The sequence below is a fragment of the Protopterus annectens genome, chromosome 6.part0 (assembly GCF_019279795.1).
Source record: "Protopterus annectens isolate FY-2018-M chromosome 6.part0, PAN1.0, whole genome shotgun sequence".
Lineage (NCBI taxonomy): Eukaryota > Metazoa > Chordata > Ceratodontiformes > Protopteridae > Protopterus > Protopterus annectens.
This window is the reverse complement of record NC_056737.1, coordinates 1663425433-1663445879: the sequence shown is the minus strand read 5'-3', so window position 1 is coordinate 1663445879 and position 20447 is coordinate 1663425433. Positions and strand designations below refer to the sequence as shown.

General features: G+C 42.3%; 1 protein-coding gene across 2 annotated transcripts in view; it reads left to right on the top strand.

The window, feature by feature from the left end:
• Positions 1 to 6862, top strand: part of LPGAT1 (lysophosphatidylglycerol acyltransferase 1) — a 1227529-nt gene extending 1220667 nt beyond the window's left edge. Inside the window, exon 7 of one of the 2 annotated variants that reach the window (XM_044075074.1) lies at positions 3293 to 6862. In XM_044075074.1, the coding sequence (XP_043931009.1) occupies positions 3293 to 3444 (152 nt within the window). In that variant the 3' untranslated portion in view covers positions 3445 to 6862. The remainder of the gene's footprint in view (positions 1 to 3292) is intronic. The other variant, XR_006365251.1, reaches the window with a different exon arrangement.
• The last annotated feature ends 13585 nt before the right edge of the window (positions 6863 to 20447 follow it).

Genomic DNA, 20447 nt, shown 5'->3' with positions numbered 1-20447 from the left:
CCTTAACAAAGCCAAATTAGTTTGGGTCTAGAGTTTGAAGGTCATTTACATCCTTGTTGATGAGGTCCATGATGATTCTTTCCTTGACCTTGCAGATGAGGCTGGTTAGACTTATGGGTCTATAGTTCCCAGGGTCAGTTGATGGCCTCCCTTTATGCAAGGGGATTACTGTTGCTGTTCTTCATTCTGCTGGTGCAAAGCCAGTTCTCAGGATATGGTTAAAGAGAACAGCAAGTGGGTCAGCTAGGTCCTGTTTTAGATTGCTTAGTAAGCAACCTGGGATGTTATCTGGTCCCATTGGGATGGTGTTTTTTGATGTGGAGAGTGGAGATATGGCTTGATCTCTAGAGATACAAGGTACAGAACTAGTATTAGGTGTGCATTTGGATATGGCTGGTGGGGATAGGGGAGTGATGTTTGTGCCAAATCTGTCAGAGCTTTCTTCCAGATAGCCAGGCAGATTTTGTGTAGCATTATATAACTGTTGGCACCTTCCCTCAGCCTGCAGGTGATGGTGGCTGTGGAGATACTGTAGGTCAGTAAAGGCCACCCTCTCATGATAGAGGGTGGTACACAAATGTTTTTGTCTCATTTGTCCTGGAAGAGGACAGAGTGCCTTTTAAACAGTATTTAAATTAGGGGGCTTGTTGGGGATTACATTTTTGGTTGATTCCTTACATCACTGTGAGGGACAATCCCTAGTTTGGTTGCCTTGGTACATTTTTGTGTATAGAATGCCTAGTGGTTTGTATTCCAGAACATCTGTATGCATTTTTAAACATTCAGAGACCATTTATAGGATGTGTGTATGTGTATGTATATATATATATATATATATATATATCTGTAGATATGCTGATGTTGCTCAGTAGTTATGGTGTGCATAATCAATGTTCAGGTGTCATCCTGAATGCAGTTTGCTTTTTCCAGGATTGTAGTCCACACACACACACACACACACACACACACACACACACACACACACACACCTCCCCTACTACATATATGTCACAGTTCACACAGTTGTGAATTGTAGACATTGCTGCTTTCCCCTTATTTGCATGCCTGCCCTCTCTCGCTCTGCAGTAGTTTATTTTGCTGTTCACAGAGTTGCTGGCAGTTTTGTGAACTTGGTAGGCCTCAGGTATGTTACTTCTAACATGTCCCAGCCCTAAACAATTGCATACATAATGTATGAATGTCATTAAATCCACTGATCTAAGGATAATTCATAGACTGAAACATAACGTAATAACTAATGCCATGAACACAGGTGTTCTGAGTTTTCCTGTTTGCTTTTGGTGCTCTTTTAACCGGATAATTGGTTAATACTTCTAATTGATATTCATATTAATGAAGCTTGTTACAAATCAAGACTCCTACCTTAGAGGCTGGTTGGAAGGTGAGGTGTTAGAAGATTAGAATAATGTCTGTGGTGGTTCACAGCAACTGAAATAGTGTATTTCAAGTGCACAACAAACATCAGTAGAACACATTCTATAATAAGTCTTAAATGATCCAGACGAAATGGGCCAGCATGATCCTAATACCCCACTCAGGTATCATCGAAAAACTCATCAGCTTGAATGTAAACCCATACATCACAAGATGGGTTGCAAACTGGCTAAGTGACAGAACCCACAGGGTCAGAGTTGCTGGAGCCATGTCAGACTCAAAGCCTGTCACAAGTGGTGTCCCACAGGGCTCAGTCCTGGGTCCACTCTTGTTTGGCATCTACTTTTCTGAAGTACAAGCAAACACAGGAGGGTTATGGCTGACAAAGTTTGCAGATGACTGCAAACTGGGCGCCATAGTCAAAAACACATCTGACACAGATATCCTCCAGAAGGGCCTCACAGAACGGATAACTGGTGCCAGAGCCATGGCCTGAAGTTAAACGCCAAAAATGCATAGTCATACCCTTCGGAAAAACAAGGTTACCCTAGCTACCATATAGGTGGCAATCCACTGAGCACAGAAAAGTCATCAGGGATCTGGGGACCCAGGTTGACAGTAGCCTTTCGTTTGACACTCATGTTGCTAAAGTAGTTAGGAAAACCTTCTATATCGCCCACCTGATCATGAAGGATTCACATCTAGATCAAGGGAGGTCATCGTCCCCTGTACTCATCACTCATTAGACCTATGATTGAGTACAATGCCCGTTCGAATGTATCTGACCAGACACCTGCTGCAGCTTGAAAGGCCCCAAAGTTCCTCACCAAAAGGATAAAGGGTCTCAAAAATATGTCTTATGCTGCCCGACTGAAAGAACTCCAGCTCTATTCAGTCTCATACCGCTTGCTCAGAGGTGACCTGTGCCTGACATATAAGGCCATGTCAAACCCAGATTTGATGAATATGCTTCACCTCAAAAAATCTAGATCCCTCAGAACCACAAGGGCGGGAGACTTAAACCTTGACACGGTTATAAATAGAACGTGCTGGAGGGACAGATTCATCACCCAGAGACTCCCTATGCTGTGGAACAAAATCCCGGTACATGTGAGGCAGAGCACCTCTCTGGCCTTGTTCAAGAGGAATCTTGACCAATGGATGGGAGATTGCAGATATACCCCACGGATTACTTTAGTGTCACTGCTTGACAGAGGCACAGCAAAATGATAGGCATAGTTTTTATTCAAACTAAAGGGGTGGCGAAAGCCACATAACTATGGGCTAGGCTTATAAATGCCCTTGGGCAGATAGCCTAGTATGAACCTATGAACCTATGAACCTATCATTAGGCATTGCCTGTTTCCCCTGCACTGGTACCACACAATCTTTTTTTAGGTATTCTGGATTCCCTTATAGCGAGTTCCAAACTCTAGATCTGCTAGTGTGACCTCATTAGTGTCACTAGGAGTAGTCTGTTTCCCTTCTCCTGATAGGGCCCTTTGTAATTATTTGGGTCCCATAGAATTGTTCCAGACTTGAACCCTGTCAGGATGATCTTGATGTCTGCAGGAGTGGTCTGTTTCTGTAGTACCATAGATTTTACCCATGTAATAAGGTCTAAACTCTAGTCCTGCAGTTGTGGCCTGCTTGGTATCACTAGGCATAGTCTGTTTCCCTTTCTCTGGTACTACAGGGTTCCTTTTTAAGATATTCTAAAGTCCCTTGTAACTTAACCTGCTATACAGATCCTGTTTAAATACTTCATTGGCAGCTTGTGACCTATTTTGCTTGTTATCAGCCAAATAAATAAAATATAGTATCAAAATATAAATGGATTCAAGTGACAACATGTCTACATTATTTACAGCATATTTGTTTTTTGTTTTTTTCCTAGGAACTTTTCCACCATCTGAAGGACAGTCAGAGGCTGTTTCCAGGGAGATGAAACTCTACCCTTTATCTCTGCTCCTTATTCAGTCTTTTGCATTTGTATCGGGCTATCTTTGGTACAGTGTCTTACAGTATTTGTACTGCTGCCTATTTTAAACAGGACACAAATGGCTTTTCATGGAGGACCTAGGAACCAGTGAACCCACAGCTTGTCATTCTTGAGTGAATGTGATTTTGAGGGGCAAGGAACCCAGCTGCACAGATTAATTTGCGTCCTTTTTTGGAGGGAATCAGCACCAATTAAACTGTCAACATAATGACCGTACAGTGAGTTTTTAGTAAGTGGAGTATTTTAAGGAAGCTGAATTTCCCTGTCCTATCTCCTCCTCTGCTTCCCTCCTAACCAGAAAGTAATGAAGCCTTTCACCAAGAAGACGTTAAGCCATTGAACTGGACCTGGACCTGGTTTCTGTGATGCAAGCAAGCCCTGTAGATCAAGGCAACTTTTTTTTCCAGCCTTGAAATCCTACTAGTTCTGCTTCTAGGCCTGGCATCTAGGCTTTGTGATGATCCTGTTTCAGATACTGTTTCTGCCAGTTGTAAAATGAGAAGCAGCCTTTGAAATCTAATTACATAAATACTGCAAAACTGCCCACCAGAAGATCAGATGATGAACAAGAAGTGCCCATCTGAAGTAGTACACAGTTCTGATGCAGTGAGCCAAGGAGATGAATGTAGATGCATGTACTGTCTTCTAGACCCCTGCTTCAGCTGAAAGCATACATGTCTGTGGTGTATCTCCTGGAAGAAAGCTGACAAATCCTAAGGTGTAATACTGTAGTTGATGCAGCCCTCATTTACTACTAAGGCAAATGCAATGTTTTTAGCAACAGTCTGACAGGAATCTCAAAACAAATAGACTTGCCACTAGCACAATAGGAATGCATAATGATCCACCCTGAGCTTCCAGAACAGTTTGAGTGCTTGTGGAGTTGGTATCTGTTATACCCATTTACTCATATACCCTAGATGTTCGGTCTCAGAACCTTGCTGTCAATAATGTAAGATTACCAACAGTCTGATTGACATTTGGGCACAGGTGGGTAATGTCTTTCAGAACTCTGAGCTGGTAGTGGTTGCACTGAAGAGTCCTAATTTGTTATAATAAGCTGATAAATAGTTAATGAATTTTGTTGATTTTTTACAGGAATACTGTTTAAGTGCCAGGGCCATTGTTATGTGTAGTTTGGGAAGTGAGGAGGAGCAGCAACAGTTAAAATGTCTAGTGAAACTGAGTAGTTGAGGTTATTACTTGTCCCTTGTCCTCAACTGTTAGCTGTGGGTTTCTTATTATGAACTTGTTGCACATACCATTTAGATATTGTTGTTACAGTTTGAAATCATTGTCATAGACACTGACAAATCAATCATGGGAACCCTCTGAACTGTAACAATCTCAAGTGCAACAAAACAAAGCAGAAGGATGAAGGGCTAGTGAGGAGTGAAGCCATGTACAAGCATTATTTCTGTGTATTTTTTATTTTACTTGTTGTGGTAACCCTTTGTACCTCAAGCCACTTAATCATAGTTAGCACAATTTTTTTAATTATTATTTTTTTATTTGCATATTCTGTAGCTACAGAAGGGGAAGTTTTATCTAGTGTAGCAGAGTCTTAACAGTTCTGCTCAGTACAGTTATGAATAATTAATAAAGAAAAGTATGTTATAGACAGGAATTCATATGCAATGATGTTACAGAACTGTGATGATAAAGAAATGTGTGTGTATGTGTGTGCACATCGTGATACCATGATATTTTCTCCCAAGATGCCTAATACACCATTACAGATTCATTTTCTGTTCTGGCATTAAGTCAGAAAATAATTGTACCGTGAGTAGTATTCATTGTAAAATGCTACATTATCAGAATTAGCTTAAAATGGTATACAACACTGTGACTGCTGTTCTGAATTTTATTATGTGAAGTCAAATTAGCTTCTAAAGAAAATATTTGATCTGGTGCATCTTTAGTTAGGATGCTGTGAAGTTAATCCACCTACTGACATTTTATGCATTACAGAATTCTAATGGGAATTTGACTGGAGTAAACCTGCTGTAAATTGCTGGAGTTTGCAGGTAGGGCATCATCAATACCCCATATGCAAAACATTAGGGTAGCATGTTTTTCTGCAGCAACATCTGTGGCACTTACACATGTGTACAGCTTGTCTCAGCATCACTAGTTTACAACACAGGTGTAATAACCAACGTTTAGTACACTGTTGACTATAAACTTTCAGTAGTGAAGTATTGCCATTAGTATATATGATTTATAAGATGTCAGAATAATGATGATATAGACCATTCAGAGCCCATGGACCTCTGCTGGTAGGTAGTTTAAGACTCTGCATCATATTATGAAAATTGAATAACTTGCAGTGAAAAGCACAGAACTGAAGAGACCTGTGCATCCATTTCTTGGTGAGTAAGGAAGGATTTCAGGGAAGAGCAGCACCGCACTCCTTTCACTGGGGTGCATTGCATTGCACTGTAATTATCATGTTTGTCCCTGGAGTTGAGTGGGGTGTAGTTTCATCTGCCAGTTTAATGTTAATGAAGAGGGTTATGAGTAGTGCAGCGCCACTTGTTTCAGAATTTGCTCAATATTGATATCACAGTTAGTACGCCTGGTTAATATTTCTTTGTAACTTAAAAGTATGAAGTATGGCAAACGTGGTCTTCAAAGGCCTGTCCATGATGTGTTCATTACAAGGAGGTGTACCTTGTGCATTAAAGTAAAAAAGAGCTGCTTTAAGAAAATAACTTCACTTAGAGTAGAATGATCCGGAATGATAGTGACCTCAGCACTAGTCCTTACCTGTAGGGTTGTCTGTGCAAGTGAGATGAGCACTTGTCTGCTTATGTAAAGAAATGTACTCTGACCATTCTGACTTAGTGCACCACAGCAACGAATAGGAGCAGTGGAGAAGAAGCTGCACCACTGATGACATGAAACTAACTTGTATTAGCCTGCTATGCAAGTATGCATCCTACCATTCCTTCATGCAGCACGTTCTGTACTTGCAAGAGTGTTACTGAGACTATAACAGCTCTAGTCATTCAGCAGCGACTGTTTTAAGATGTACAGGTAGAGACAGTTCTGTCCAACTCAGCCAGGGTTACGATAGTCTTCAGGGACATCTAGTTTGTGGCTACCTGTCATTGCAGAATTCAGTGCACTCGTAATAAAGTGTCATTAAAAGTACAGACAGAGCAACATTTCTGGACGTATTCAGTTGTATTTGTGGGAAACTGATTTTAATTTCTGGAGCAGTTGTGACATTGCTTACTATCACGAGAACTTGTGATTACTAGTGGACTGAAATCACATTTATTTTGGAATACAACATCCTCATTGTCACTGTTTTGGGAGCAGTATTGCTGCATATCAAATAACTGCACCCTGACCTTGGTTTTAATGATCATGACAAAGATATATGTATTTTATTTTATGATTACTGGTATCATGTATTAATTCTGTCATTTTATTGATTAAAGAAAACAGTTGTCCAAATGTCACTTTGTACTGTGTATTTGTGCTCTTTACTGAGTGACTTTTAAATTTTCCAGTACAGAAATGTTCTGGAGACATTTTCAGTTAACAACAGTGACTTTTAAGTGGCAGAAACCCAGATTCATATCCCAGTAGCGTCTTTGGGTTCATGTGTCTGATTATGTATGTCAATTGCCCAGTGATTCACTCCAGTTTACTGAAATGTTAATAGAATTGAAATAGTCACAGTGAGATATCTAGCTGGTAAAGCTCAGACCTGTTTTGGTGATTATGTAATACCTGGAATTCTGTGCTTCTGTGGTTGTGGTGACTCTAGCAAGTTGGAAAGGTGGTTGTAGGAATTCTTATAGTGTAGTGCCATGCATTGTGGTTATATAATGCTAAGCCTTTACACCCCAGCATTTCTTGATTTCACTCTTAAGCACTCTTTTAAATTCATCTTGGCATTCTTATGTACCTTTAAGATTATGTAGTGCCTTATTTTTCTCCTTATTCTAAACAGCCTCACCACTGCTCTGCACAAAATATAAGCAGCATTTATGCAGATGATTTGGGCCTGTTTAGGTTTGTGAAGTCAGTGAATGAAGTATCACAGTCATTCAGAATGATTTTTAATATACAATGTTGGACTGACCTCCTTAAGTTGCAAATTAACATCTCAGTGATACATACAGTGATTTCTGGCACATCTTAAAACCATCCTACTTGCATTAGATTTTACTGGTCCTTGAGCATGCCAGTAAGTTGTCCCAGACTTCAGCTATTTTGGCATAGTGTTTAATCTATTTCTGATTTTCTTGCACCATGAGAAAGGGGACTGCAGCAGTTTGTGGACAGCTAAAGTGTCAAACCATGCAACCAGGCTTCTTTACCCCCAAAGCCTATTCACTTAGTGGCTGGAGATGTTTCTTATTCTTAAACTGTATGCCCAATAACAGTCATCAAAATAGTTCAGGTTCAGCTGTGAAGATAAATGAAGTCTGAAGGTTTATCTCCTTCCCTCCCTTGTGTAATTGAGCATCACAATAGTTTACTGCCTTTTTGTTAGTAGGTTATCTGTTTACCTTATGGCTTCTCCACAATGTACAGATTCATGTACCCTTTTTACAGAACAGTCAGTATTCTCTCAGGTCAGAAAGACTTTCCCCAATATCACACTATTGGAAAAGTTGTTTATGGCATTGGTAGACGTAGCTCAGTCTCTGTAAGCACATTTTGGAGACAGGACAGTTATCCTTCTTTTCGGATGTCCTTTGGCCAGGTTTACTTCACTCGGTAGCCATGTTAGAACCCATGATTTTACATTTTTTATGTCTTTTCATTAGCTACATCTTCCTTCCTCTTACCTATCCATCTCTTTTCCACTGTTAGAGCTACCTTGCCACCCCTGTCTGCATAATGTCCGCAACACTACCCTGTATTTCCTCTTTTTGTGACCCATTTATTACACCTCTTTCATTTCTTAACTGGTATTGCTAGATAAGATACTGTAGTGGGATCCCTGTGTGATAGTATACTGTGACTTACGTTTTTATAGTCCTCTACTTCCACTTTGTTAATACTATCCTAGTAACTATTTTGTTCTACATCTATTTTGTTAATGCCATTCTGGTAATCAGCTGCTGCTTTCATCTGTTCTCTTTTTGCTCTTTCATTGTGCCATGGATTTACAAGGATGACATTTTCTTTCAGATTTTAAATGCCACATATAAATTTATTTCCAGGTGTCATTTTCAAGCTGATATAAGTTTAACCATGCTTGTTATGATTCATTGTAATGGAAGTAAATCTCTTCTTGCATATTTGTCACTTCATTCTGTAACATGTTTTTCTGAGTTTTATCTGTATTTTAAATAATTAACTGTACTATGATAATATTTTTCTAGGAATTTTTGGTTGCATGATCATTTAACCCTAATCCTTTGCTGGCCCATTTACTACCACTTTACTCCGTCATCAAATAATGCCAAGCAAGGTAAGCAGGAACCTAGGATTAGGGCCATCATCAAATGGGGATTTTATGTTCTCCTAACCCACCTCCAAACTGGTTGACAGGCAAAGCAGGACATGTAGTTCTGACCCAGCATTATGTGTGTGCTTTCACACACACAAGAAGTTGGTATAGTGCCTTGCACTGCTTGGTCAGCTGAAACACCTCCTCTTGCTGCTGCTACACTACACTACTTCCACCAAGTGGTTGTTTAGTAGGCAAAATGAGACAACTCCAACCCCTCGCTTCAAACCCCCATCCCCCAAGCTGGCTCCTCTGGCACCCAGATACCCTAACATGAGCTGCAGTCAAGGCTTCATCTCTCTGCACACATTGATGGCTTGTAATGTACTAGAAAATCTGTTGTTTGGCCTGGTTTCAAGGCTGAAAAGGATATCTGGACTAGCCCACCCAGCCAGTTACAGATTAAAAATAAGTAGAAACCCACTAAATGGAAGGTAATAAGTATATTGTGGTAATATCTTGGTATATTAATGTCAGAAATCTAAAAAAAAAAAATATCTTGGTATATTAATATCAGAAATCTAAAAAAAAAAAAAAAGGGCAAGCAGTGATTTTCTTTATGGCCAGTACTCGTATACCATGATGTTGCCTATCACTATGGGTCTAATAGCACCCAAGAAAACAAGTTGCTCGGTTTCATTTTTTTACTGTCATTGCTTCATGTTTCAGACATGCGCCCGGATTCTTTGTGATTTGTTTTCTAATGAGATTGTGATGCATTCTGCATAAAGAGGGAAGCAGTCTGATAACTTAAAATATTGCTCAGTGATAAAAAACAGCATGTGTTTAGGATTTATTCATTTATTTACTTTTTCACTTTTTTCCCCCCTGAAACATTTAATTTCCTCAGCTGTTTTGGGACTTGCAGGTTACCATTTAACCATCTCATACACAGGAAGATCTTTGTGGTGATTTGTGCACCCCTCTTTTCTTTGTTAGCAAACTTATTAAAACCACTTGTATTAACCCTCGCAGATTGGGGCAATAGGCACTGTGATTCTTCTCACTGGCACTAGTGTGTCATTGTAGACCCACATGTTTGTACTCAGCATTATTCCATTCTTCCTGTAAAATATACAATATTTGCTACCAGGTTGCCTCCTGCAAGTAATAGTAGAGCAGCAAAATGCCATATTGTATTGGCTTGCTGCACTTTGAGCACCTGAATGGTCTAAACCTAAGCTGCGTGGGTACTTGTAGAGTCGGGTCTTTCTTTTATTTTTTTCAGGAAAATATGGCACATTATTTTCAAAAGCATTTTTGCGTATTAGATCATACAGCTTTGCTTTGCATTTTCAGATGACCATTGCCTAGTAATTTGATTGAAATTAATTGTCATCTACAAGTTGCCTGACTTCACATTTGACATTTGAAGGTGGGGGGGCACTCCATTTGATGAGGACCACTGCAGGGATACTTATTTGCTGAAGGTGTACTGAGCCCAGAGTTTATTATATTTTAAGGGTAGACTAGTTGCAAAGTGCAATATAAAAAATAATTCTGAAATTCCACTGCATGTTTTTGTATTCATTCAGGTTTGGAATTTGCAAAACTGTCATTTGATGCCCTTCCATTTCACTGTTGAAGTATTCATTACAATAGAGATCCCCCTGCCAAGGATGGCCTGACGTCTGGCCAGTATATCAACGCCTTTAGGTTGCTTTAAGGTACTCTGTACATCACACATTTGCTCCTCGCATAGCATAGGGCATAAAAGTGACGTCCAGATGTACCATCGTCAGAGCTTCTTTACCACCAGTCCAAACACCATCTTTTGACAGTTGATCTGAATGACCATTCTGTTGCTGGTTCACCAAGCTGTTGTAGATAAGTGCCCCATTGGGGGTTTTGTTGTATTGTTACTTGTGGGGTTTTTTGTCATCCAAGAAGGGTAAATGCCAGTGTGGGAGACAGATTCTCCATAGAGACCATCACAAACCATGTCTGTTTTGCCTTGACGCTTTGCATGACCATATTCCTGTTCTGTCAGGCCTTTGTTTCCAAAATCGTTTAGCAGTAGGCTTTCTTCTTTGGTGCTTTATCTTGAGAATCAACATCTTAAGATTCTTACTCAAGACATGATGGAGGGAACTTCCCACTCCAAGGAACAGCTGTCTGGGAAAAAGAAGGCCAAGAAACCTAGACTGGAATATTCTGCTGTTCAGCCTCTGCCAGATGTCCCTCCTGAGGCGAGTGATAGCTTGGAGGCTCACCCGGCTTCATCACTGGATTCTTCTGCCATGACTGGGTTGGAGGCTGGCAGGGATCTGACTTTAGGCACATCAGAGAAGGCATTGCAGACGTCCACTTCAGACATTCAGGGGGAACCATGGCTGATTATTTCCAAGGAGCCTAGGGGTGTTCCCCAAATTTTAGTCGGAGAAGAAGTCCCTATTACAATTATTGAATGCCGTCCTAGGTCGGCTCCTTCCAATTTTTTTAAGGTGGATGTCCCCTTAAAGAAAAAGCAGAAGACTAAACATATTTCCTCAGCTCCTAAGGATCCACAGAGTGAATGATAGTCCTTCACTCAGGGGTTGTTTAGTACTTTGATGGCTTTAAAACCTCCTGAGGGAGTTTATGTTCCAGCCCCCTTGGTTCTTTATTGCTTTTAAGACACCAGAGAACAGGATTCCTCTGAGAAGTAGGCAGATTCAGATGACGAATCCTATTTCTCCGAGATTCCTCCTACTGGTCCTGATAGTCCCTTTGAAGAGATTTCTTTTTGGGGCACTATCTCTAGGATGATGGAGTTCTTAAAATGGATTGTGCTACAATTTCTGAGGTAGAAAAAGGTATTGTAAGCTCCTGCAGATGGATTCTTCCAGACCTTCTGCTGTCACTCCTTTTTTGGCTGCTTTGTTGGATACCTTTTCTAATGCTTCTAAGGCTGCAGATTCTAAGCCCCCTTCCACCAAGAAACCTGATAGATTCTGTAGGGTGTCTGAGGACTGGAAGACCTTGTACAAGTGCCCTTATGTTGACCCTTCAGTGTTGTCACTAGCCTCTGACAAACCTTCTCAGTTGCTTCTGTCTACTAGGTTACTTCCTTTTGATAAAGATAACAGAGCTGTGGAAAGGTTAGGCAAGAAGGTCTATACCTCTGTTATCTTGGATTTTAGGGTTGTAAATTATCAGACCCATATGTCAGGTACTTGTTGGCTGTGCTTGCCCAGGCCTGAAAGATGATTTCTGATCTTCCAAACTGAAGATAAAACTGTTGCCCTTTCCCTTTTGGGGACTTATCATTCCTTAAAGTGTAGTTATGATAAGACTAAGTTGATGGATGCCCTCTAGATAATAAAACACTTATTTGGCGAAGCTGCTGCTGATTTAAGTCCTTTCAAGATAAGGTCAAGGCTTTACAGGAACATAAACTTGTTTTTTGTTTCTCCTTTGCTTAAATTTCAGAGAAAGTACCCTAATAAGTCAGCCTTTGTTTACAGGAGGTCTCATCTTCCTTCTAAGAGTAAAAAGGTTTGCAAACGGACTCTTTCTTCGAAGGCTACTCAGACTTCTGTGCCTCAGCAGTCTCCTTTTCCTGATTAACCAGGTGCTGTCTGACTATCCTATTCTCCACAGTCACTTTCCTCTTTCTCTTCATGTATCTTTCTCTCTTCCTGTTTGGCTAAAGATTACTCAGAATTCCTGGGTTCTTTCCATTATCTGCCAGGGGTATTTCATTGTCCAGAAATCTCTTCCCCCTTTTATGGGAGTTCCTCAGCCCCATCAGGAACAGCTGTCATACTTTCCAGGGGTGTTTCGAGATCATTTGACTCAGGGTACTATTCAAGAGGTATCTTTGTCCCAAAGGAGAGGGTTTTACTTCAGGATGTTTCTAGTGCCAAGGAAAGAGGGTACCTGGAGACCAACTCTAGACCTTTCTCATCTAAACACTTTTCTTGAAGGTGCCCTCTTTTTGAATGTTGTCCCTTCAGACTTTGTTCCCTCTTTTACTTCCTAAGGCTTATCTGGTGTCTCTGGATCTCAAGGATGCTTATCTCCATATCCCTCTCCATTCCCTTTTCAGGAAGTTTTTACATTTCTCTGTTGCTTCCTGGCATTTTCAGTTCTCTGCTTTGCCCTTTCTACTGCCCAAGGGTATTCACAAAGTTACTCCGTTCTGAGATTGCTTTTTTGCAGGCTTTAGGGTATCCAAGTCTTTCCTTACTTGGACAACCTCGTGTTTCAGTCAGCTTTTTGCAGGCTTTAGGGTATCAGTGTCTTTCCTTACTTGGACATCCTCCTGTTTCAGGCATCCGCTCCAGGGATCTTATTGCAAAATCATAATTTTCCCATTTCCTTTCTGCAAAGCCTGGGGTTCACAATAAACTTCAAGTAGTCTGTTCTGATTCCTTCACAGGACCATGTTTTTCTGGAGTGCAGGATCCAGACTGTGCCTATGCTGGCATCTCTGTCTCCTCCCAAGGCCTTCAACACTCATTTCTTTTTTTCAAACTCTTCTTCCTCTGACCTGTATAACAGCCAGGGAATTTGAGAGCTCTGGTGTTCGTGGCCTTCGCCATTCCTATGCTCCATCTGGCCAAACTCCACAAGAGAGTTTTAGTGGTTTCAGATGTCAGTTCAACATGCACATCCTTTCAGATTCTTAGATGTTCTTCATGTTTCACTGTTGCAGTCATCACATTTGGGTTATCTGCTTGCAATAGCCCTCAGTCGGCCTGATTAACAAAGTCTTGGGTCTTGCGTCGTTGCTGTCCCGTCTTCCATGACGTCAGGTCATCAGAGGTATAAAACATGCAGCCGACGCCATTACATCAGTCTTTCTTGCCGTGTGGTGCCCAAAGCAGAAGCAGTTCACAAGTGCCAGTTGGCTGACTCCTGAAATTTTCGTTTTCGAGTTTCAGAATAGAAGTCTTCAACTAAAGCTAAGTACCCCATTGGGGAAACTTTTTCTTACTCCTTACCGATGTCAGTAAAAGTTAATAATTGCATTTCTTGTGGAAAGCAAATACCTCAAAAAGATTTTCATTCGTACTGTATTCCTTGCCTAGGCCCTGACCACAGCGTACCTTGCTGTCAGTTTTGTGCTTTATTTAATCAATGCACTATCTGTCATCGGTATATTTTCACCTCTAAATATTTATGTTCTCGGTTCAATTATCCAGAAATGTCGGTAAGCCATCCAACTACCGGAATTCCGAAAAAACGCAAAGATAAAGACAGAGACAGGCCGCCTAGGTCCAAAGCTACCGACAACACTTCTCCTAAGCCAGTCGCCAGTTTGCCGGTACTCAGGCGCTTTCGCAGCCCCTGATACCCGCTACTTCTGATTTGCAGGCCTCTACTGAGACCCATTTGGAGTCCGGTATGCCGCGAGATGCTTCAAATATGGAACCTGCGGATGTCTCTACCTTGGATGGGTCCGGAGCCACTGTGCAGGCACCGGCTTCTGAGGGTGTATTCAGGCCTACGGACTTGCATATATTACACTGACGCCTCCTTCTTCTTTAAGGCCTAAACCTCTAACCATGCCTGGAAAACTGACACCCAGGCCACATGCTCAGGCCTCTCTGCCTAAAAAAAATGATAAAAATGGCTGCTGATCTTATAACTTTAATCGGGGGAAGCCAGCCAACCTCTTTTAAGAGACCTAGGACTTAAATTGTTTATGAATCTTCTGACCAGGATTCTGATTTTTCTGATTCTTCTGATGATCTGGATTTGCCCTTATCTACTTAATGAGGATTCTGATGCAGAGGACTCTATTCCCTCTGCTTCCCCTCCAGAGGTTTTTTCTTTTGGTGAAACCTTGCACACTCTAAGGGAGCATTTCCACTGGAAAAGCCAGGATTTTTCTGATTTGAAAAGGAGGCTTTGGGATTTCTTACTCTTGCCTCAGCATAGGCCTTTAGCTATACCTCCTGTACTAGACATTGTTGATGATGCCTTTTTGGAATCTAGTTTGGCCCCTGATTCTTTGCCTCCTGCTCCCAGAAAACCTGACAGGTATTACATGGTTCCTGATTCTCACAAGTTCCTTTTTAAAAACCCTATTGCGGATCCTGAGACAATTTCACAGGGACCCAAGGGCATTAAGGCCTCTACTGCCAAAACCCTTCCCCTTCTGATAGAGACTCCAGGGCACTGGATAGATGGGGTAAGAAGGTTTACACTTCTGCAACCTTGGCCATTAGGGCCTTAAAACTGTCAGTTTCAAGTATCAACAACATATTATTGGATTGCTTAAACAGAAAATGATGTTGATTCCTGACTGTGCCGAAAATAAGGAATTACAGGATTTAATGCATTCTTCTGAACAGATTGGAAAACATACTTTGCAATGTGGGTTTGATACTTTAGAGGCCTCTTGCAGGGCTGCTGTCACTGGGTCTGTACTCAGAAGGCATGCTTGGCTTAAGGAGCAATCTTTGCCTGATCATGTTAAAGCTAAACTGTTGGATGCTACCTTAAATCAGGACCACCTGTTTGGCAACAAAGCTGAGGAAGTTCTTAAAAAGATGGAAGATAAAGCTAAATCTATCAAAGTGTTAAAGATTTCTTACAAGTTCAGCCTCCAAGATTTAGTAGGCATTGGCCCTCTAAGAATTGGTCCTTTCGGGCTCCTTCCAGGCCTTCTTAGTCCAAACCCAGACACAGCAGAAATCCCTGGTTTCAGTCCCAGGGTACGCACAAGTCTAAGCAGTGAGGGGATTCCATTTCCAAATCTGGGAGTAGTAAGACCCCCCCCCTATGGAAAACTGTCTCAATGACATGATTTTAAAACTTCCAAGCACTTCTCAACTGAATGCTCCTTTAGGGGGAAAGATTGGTCTGCAGGCCAAAAACTGGGAACTCATTACCCAGGACAAATGAGTTTTAAATATAGTATCCCAAGGATACAGATTTCACTTCCACACATTACCAATGCCAAAAGGTTGGCCAGATCTACCCCCAAATCAGTGGGCAGAGGCTCAAAAGCAAATACTCTCTTTTAAACATAAAGGCTATTCAAACTATACCAGAAGGGGAAAAAGGACAAGGTTTCTACTCAAGACTTTTCCTGGTACCCAGAAAAGACACTTCATGGTGTCCTATTCTAGACCTGTCTACTCTAAACACCTTTTTGGTGATTCCAAAATTCAAAATGCTGACTCTTCACCAGTTGCTTCCTGTGCTAGGAAAAGATGCCTGGATGGTAACACTCGATTTAAAGGAAGCATACCTGCACATCCCAATCAGGGAATCTTGCAAAAGATATCTACACTTCAAAGCAGGCTACAATCACTACCACTCTGCACTGCCCTTTGGCTTATCTACTGCGCCCAGGGTATTCACAAAGTGCATAGCCCCAGTTATCTGATTGCACCAGACTGGCCACGCCAACACTGGTACCCTGTCTTATGCAGTGTGTCACTGTTGGCCCCATGGCACCTGCCTCAGACTCCTACCCTATTGTCTCAGCAGGAGAACCAGATTCTGCACCTACAGCTTCATACACTGAATGTAGCAGCCTGGCTAATTACCTAATCTCTCCTTTACCATCCCTCAGTAAACCAGTGATGGATATCATTTTAGAGGCAAGGAGGCCTAGTACTAAAAAATCATGCTGAAAAATGGAAAAGATTCTGTGCCTGGAACCAATCTCAAGGGATGAGCACAGCAGTGCCCAATTTACCTCAGGTTTTACAATACTTAATTGAGATGCTTCACAAGGGCCTGTCTTTCTCCTCCATCAAAATTCACGCCTCAGCCATTTCAGCTCATTATTACACAGAACCTCCCCTCGTCTCTCATCTACTGCTTAAGCAGTTCCTCAGTGGGCCAAAAACTCTACGACCACCCACGAGAGCCCCAACTCCAGCCTGGGACCTTAACTTTGTATTGGAAAGCTCACCCTTCCTCCTTTCGAGCCAGCTGCCACTACAGATTTAAAATTCCTCTCTTGGAAAGCAGCTTTCCTTTTAGCAATCACTTCAGCAAGAAGGATATCTGAAGTACAGGCCCTCATGGCAGTGGATCCTTTCATCATCTTTCATGTGGACAGGGTGTCCCTCAGGACCAATCCCTCTTTTATACCCAAGGTGGTATCCAGTGTGGCCCTTAATCAGTCCATTCATTTGCCAACCTTCTTTCCTAACCCACAGAACAAAGGGGAACGGATACTACACTCCTTAGAATTGCACAGACTACTTAGATTCTACTTGGACAGGACTAAACCTCAAAGGAAATCTGACCAACTGCTGGTGGCATTTGCTGCAGGGGCAGAGGGGAAGGCTATTTCAAAGCAAACCATTGCCAAATGGATAGGTCATTGCATTCATTTCTGCAACAAGCACAATGGAAAACCTATCCCACAGGGGATCAGACCCCACTCAACCAGGGCTGCATCTACCTCTAAAGACTTTCTCAGAGGCGTCCCTACCAGAGACATCCTAGAAGCTGCTACCTGGAGTTCAGTACATACTTTCACCAAGCATTACCATCTGCCAATTTTCTCTAAATCCAGAGCTGGCTTTGCCACTGCAGTCTTGCAGGGCCTTATAGCTAGTCCTAATGCTATTTAAATTCCTCCTCCCATTCTTAGCTTTGGGAATCTACCCAAATGTGATGACTGCAACAGTGAAACACGAAGAACATAGTACAGTTGTGTACACTTACCATAAATGTAGATGCTTGAGTGTATTCACTGTTGCAGTCCTAGTTACCCTCCCTCCAGTCCCCTTTCTTCTTTTGGCTATACCTCTACTCTACTTTACTATGCTCTAAAGCTTTTTGGTGTATTTGCTTTTTGTTGGAGGTATGACCTTGTATATTTATAGATTTAATTGCTTCCCATTAGGGGGGCACCTGACATCTGGGGCAAGAAAAACTGATGTAATGGCATCGGCTGCATGTTTTATACCCCTGATGACCTGACGCCATGGAAGAAGGGACAGCAACTGATGCAGGACCCAAGACTTTGTTAATCAGGCTAACTGAGGGCTACTGCAAGCAGATAACCCAAATGTGATGACTGCAACAGTGAATACACTCAAACATCTACATTTATGGTAAGTGTACACAACTGTACTTTCCTCTTCTGCCTTGTCTTAAGAAGGAACTTCAGTGATGGATTCAGCAGTTCTCTCTAAATCCAGGCTCCCTTTTCATTCCCCTCTTCCCTTAGGAGCAGTTCACTGATGCTTCAGACATGGGATGGAGAGCAGCATTTGGCTCCCTAAAAGTGCAGGGTGTTTGGTCGCCTCTTCAACAGAAATAGCACATCAGTGTCAAAGAGATGAGAGCTCTTCTGCTGGCTCTTAAGGCTTTTCATCCTCTCTTCTGCCTGGGACCTCTCAAGATATTTGCAGACAGTACCACAGTGATGTGGTATGTAAGCTAACGGGGGGGGGGGGGTGACAAGGTCTTATCTTCTATGCTGGTTGACACTCCGTGCATGGGAACTTGCTGTCCAGTATCAAGTGACTCTTTAAGCAGTTTACATTCCCTCAGGTCTAAATATTGTGGCAGACAATCTGAGCAGGTTCTTAACTCAATCTCATGAATGGATGCTTCACAGGGATGTGTTTCTGGACATCGTCCCCCAGTGGGGTACTCCTCAAATAGATCTTTTTGCCTCCCCTCTGAACAGACATCTTCCTCATTTTTGTGCCAGACTCTCAGGTCATCTGGTTTGGAAGTTGGGTGCCCTATCTTTTTCTTGGAAGGGGATGTTTCTTTATGCTTTCTCTCCCCTTCCCCTGATTCCAGAAGTCATATTCAAAATTCAACAGGATGCTCCCAAAAGTGACTCCCTTTTGGCCGAGACAGCTTTGGTTCCCTCTTCTTTTACATTTGGCTAAGGGCAGTCATCACAAGTTACCTCACAAGGGTGGACCTACTCACACAGGACAAGTGATCTCTCATCCATCCACACCTGTCCACTCTTCAGCTGATACTGTGGATGATAGGATTTTGATTCCACATAGACACCTTTTTTCTGAGGACATGCTTAGGGTTATGCCAGGAGGCCAGCAAACCCAGTACTAGGAAATTCTACTTATCCAAATGGAAGAGGTTTTCTGATGTTCTTCATCTCACATTGCTGCAGTCATAACCTGTGGGTAGTCCGCTGTCCTCGGTCGGCCCGAATACCAAAGTGTTAGGCTGGCGTCGGTCATGGACGCTCAGATCTGACGTCAGTACGCCGTGGTACTAAAGCGCATGACCGACGCCATATCCTCTGTCTTTCTTGCCGCATGGTCCGAAGCAGAAGCAGCGTTTTGCAAGTGCCGTTCGGCGTCCTGAAATTTTCGTATTTCGAGTTTCAGACCGAAGACCAAGTTGGGCTAAGTACCCCGTTGGGGAATATTTTTGTCTTTTCTTGCCTCAGTTAAATCCGGATGTCAGAAAAAGTGAATAATTGTATTTCTTGTGGGAAACAGATACCTCATAGGGATTACCATTCTCTTTGTATTCCTTGCTTGGGGCCTGAGCACGACGTAGTCGGGTGTCGCTTTTGTGCTAGATTTAATAAGCGCACCATTAAACGTAGGTTAGATTGTGCTAGGCTTGTCTTCGGTAAGCGGTGTAATTACAATATGCCGTCGGATCCTCCGCCCGCTACCGCTAAGAAGCGTAAGGAAAAATCGTTAAAGTCCAAGCAGGATGAGTCGTCCGTTACGGACGCCGGTTCTTTAGAAACTACGGTGGAATCTGTGGATCCGGCCGAGGTTTCAGTTGAGTCTCAGGGGGAGCCTTTAGTTTTGCAGGATGTGGCCTCTCAGGAGTCGGGTCAGGCTGAGGGGGCCTCTCAGGTCACTGTAGTCCCTTCTTTGCATAAGGTGGTTAGGCCTTCTACTTCTGTCTCTAAGGTTCCTTCCAAGGTCAGGCCTGGTTTATCTTCCTCTGGCGTCAGCCCTAGTTCTGCGGGTTCTGTACCTAAGAAGCATATGCTGAAAATGGCAGAAGATTTAATTACCTTAATCAGGGGTTCTTTGCCTCCTCCAGATAAGAGGCCTAGGGTGGAGCCAGAGGGGGAAGGTTTGGAGCATTCCTCAGATTATTCGGAGTCTTCGGCTGAAGACATTCAGGATTTTCCTCCTTATTCTGATTGAGATGCAGAGGATTCTAGTCCTTCTGCTTCCCCACCAGAGGATTTTTCTTTTTCTGAAACCCTGCATTCCATGAGCGAGCATTTTAAATGGGAAGGTCAGGATTTCTCAGATTCTAGAAAGAGGCTTAGGGAATTTTTGTTTTTACCACAGCACAGGCCCTTGGCTATACCCCCTGTTTTGGATGTTGTTCAGGATGTTTTCTCGGAAGCTTCCCTTAATCCTGATTCTTTGCCTCCAGCCCCGGTCAAGCCAGACAGGTATTACAGAGTGCCTGAGGCTCATAAATATTTGTATAAGAGCCCGAGAGCAGACCCGGAGACTATTAGCCAGGGTCCTAAGGGTGTCAGGGCTTCTGTTGTAAAGAATCCAGTTCCTATGGATAAAGACTCTAGAGCTTTGGATAGGTGGGGCAAAAAAGTGTATACCTCTTCCACTCTAGCAATGAGGGCTTTGAATTGTCAGTTTCATATGCTGAAGTACCAGAATTTTCTCCTAAGTCAGTTGAAATCTA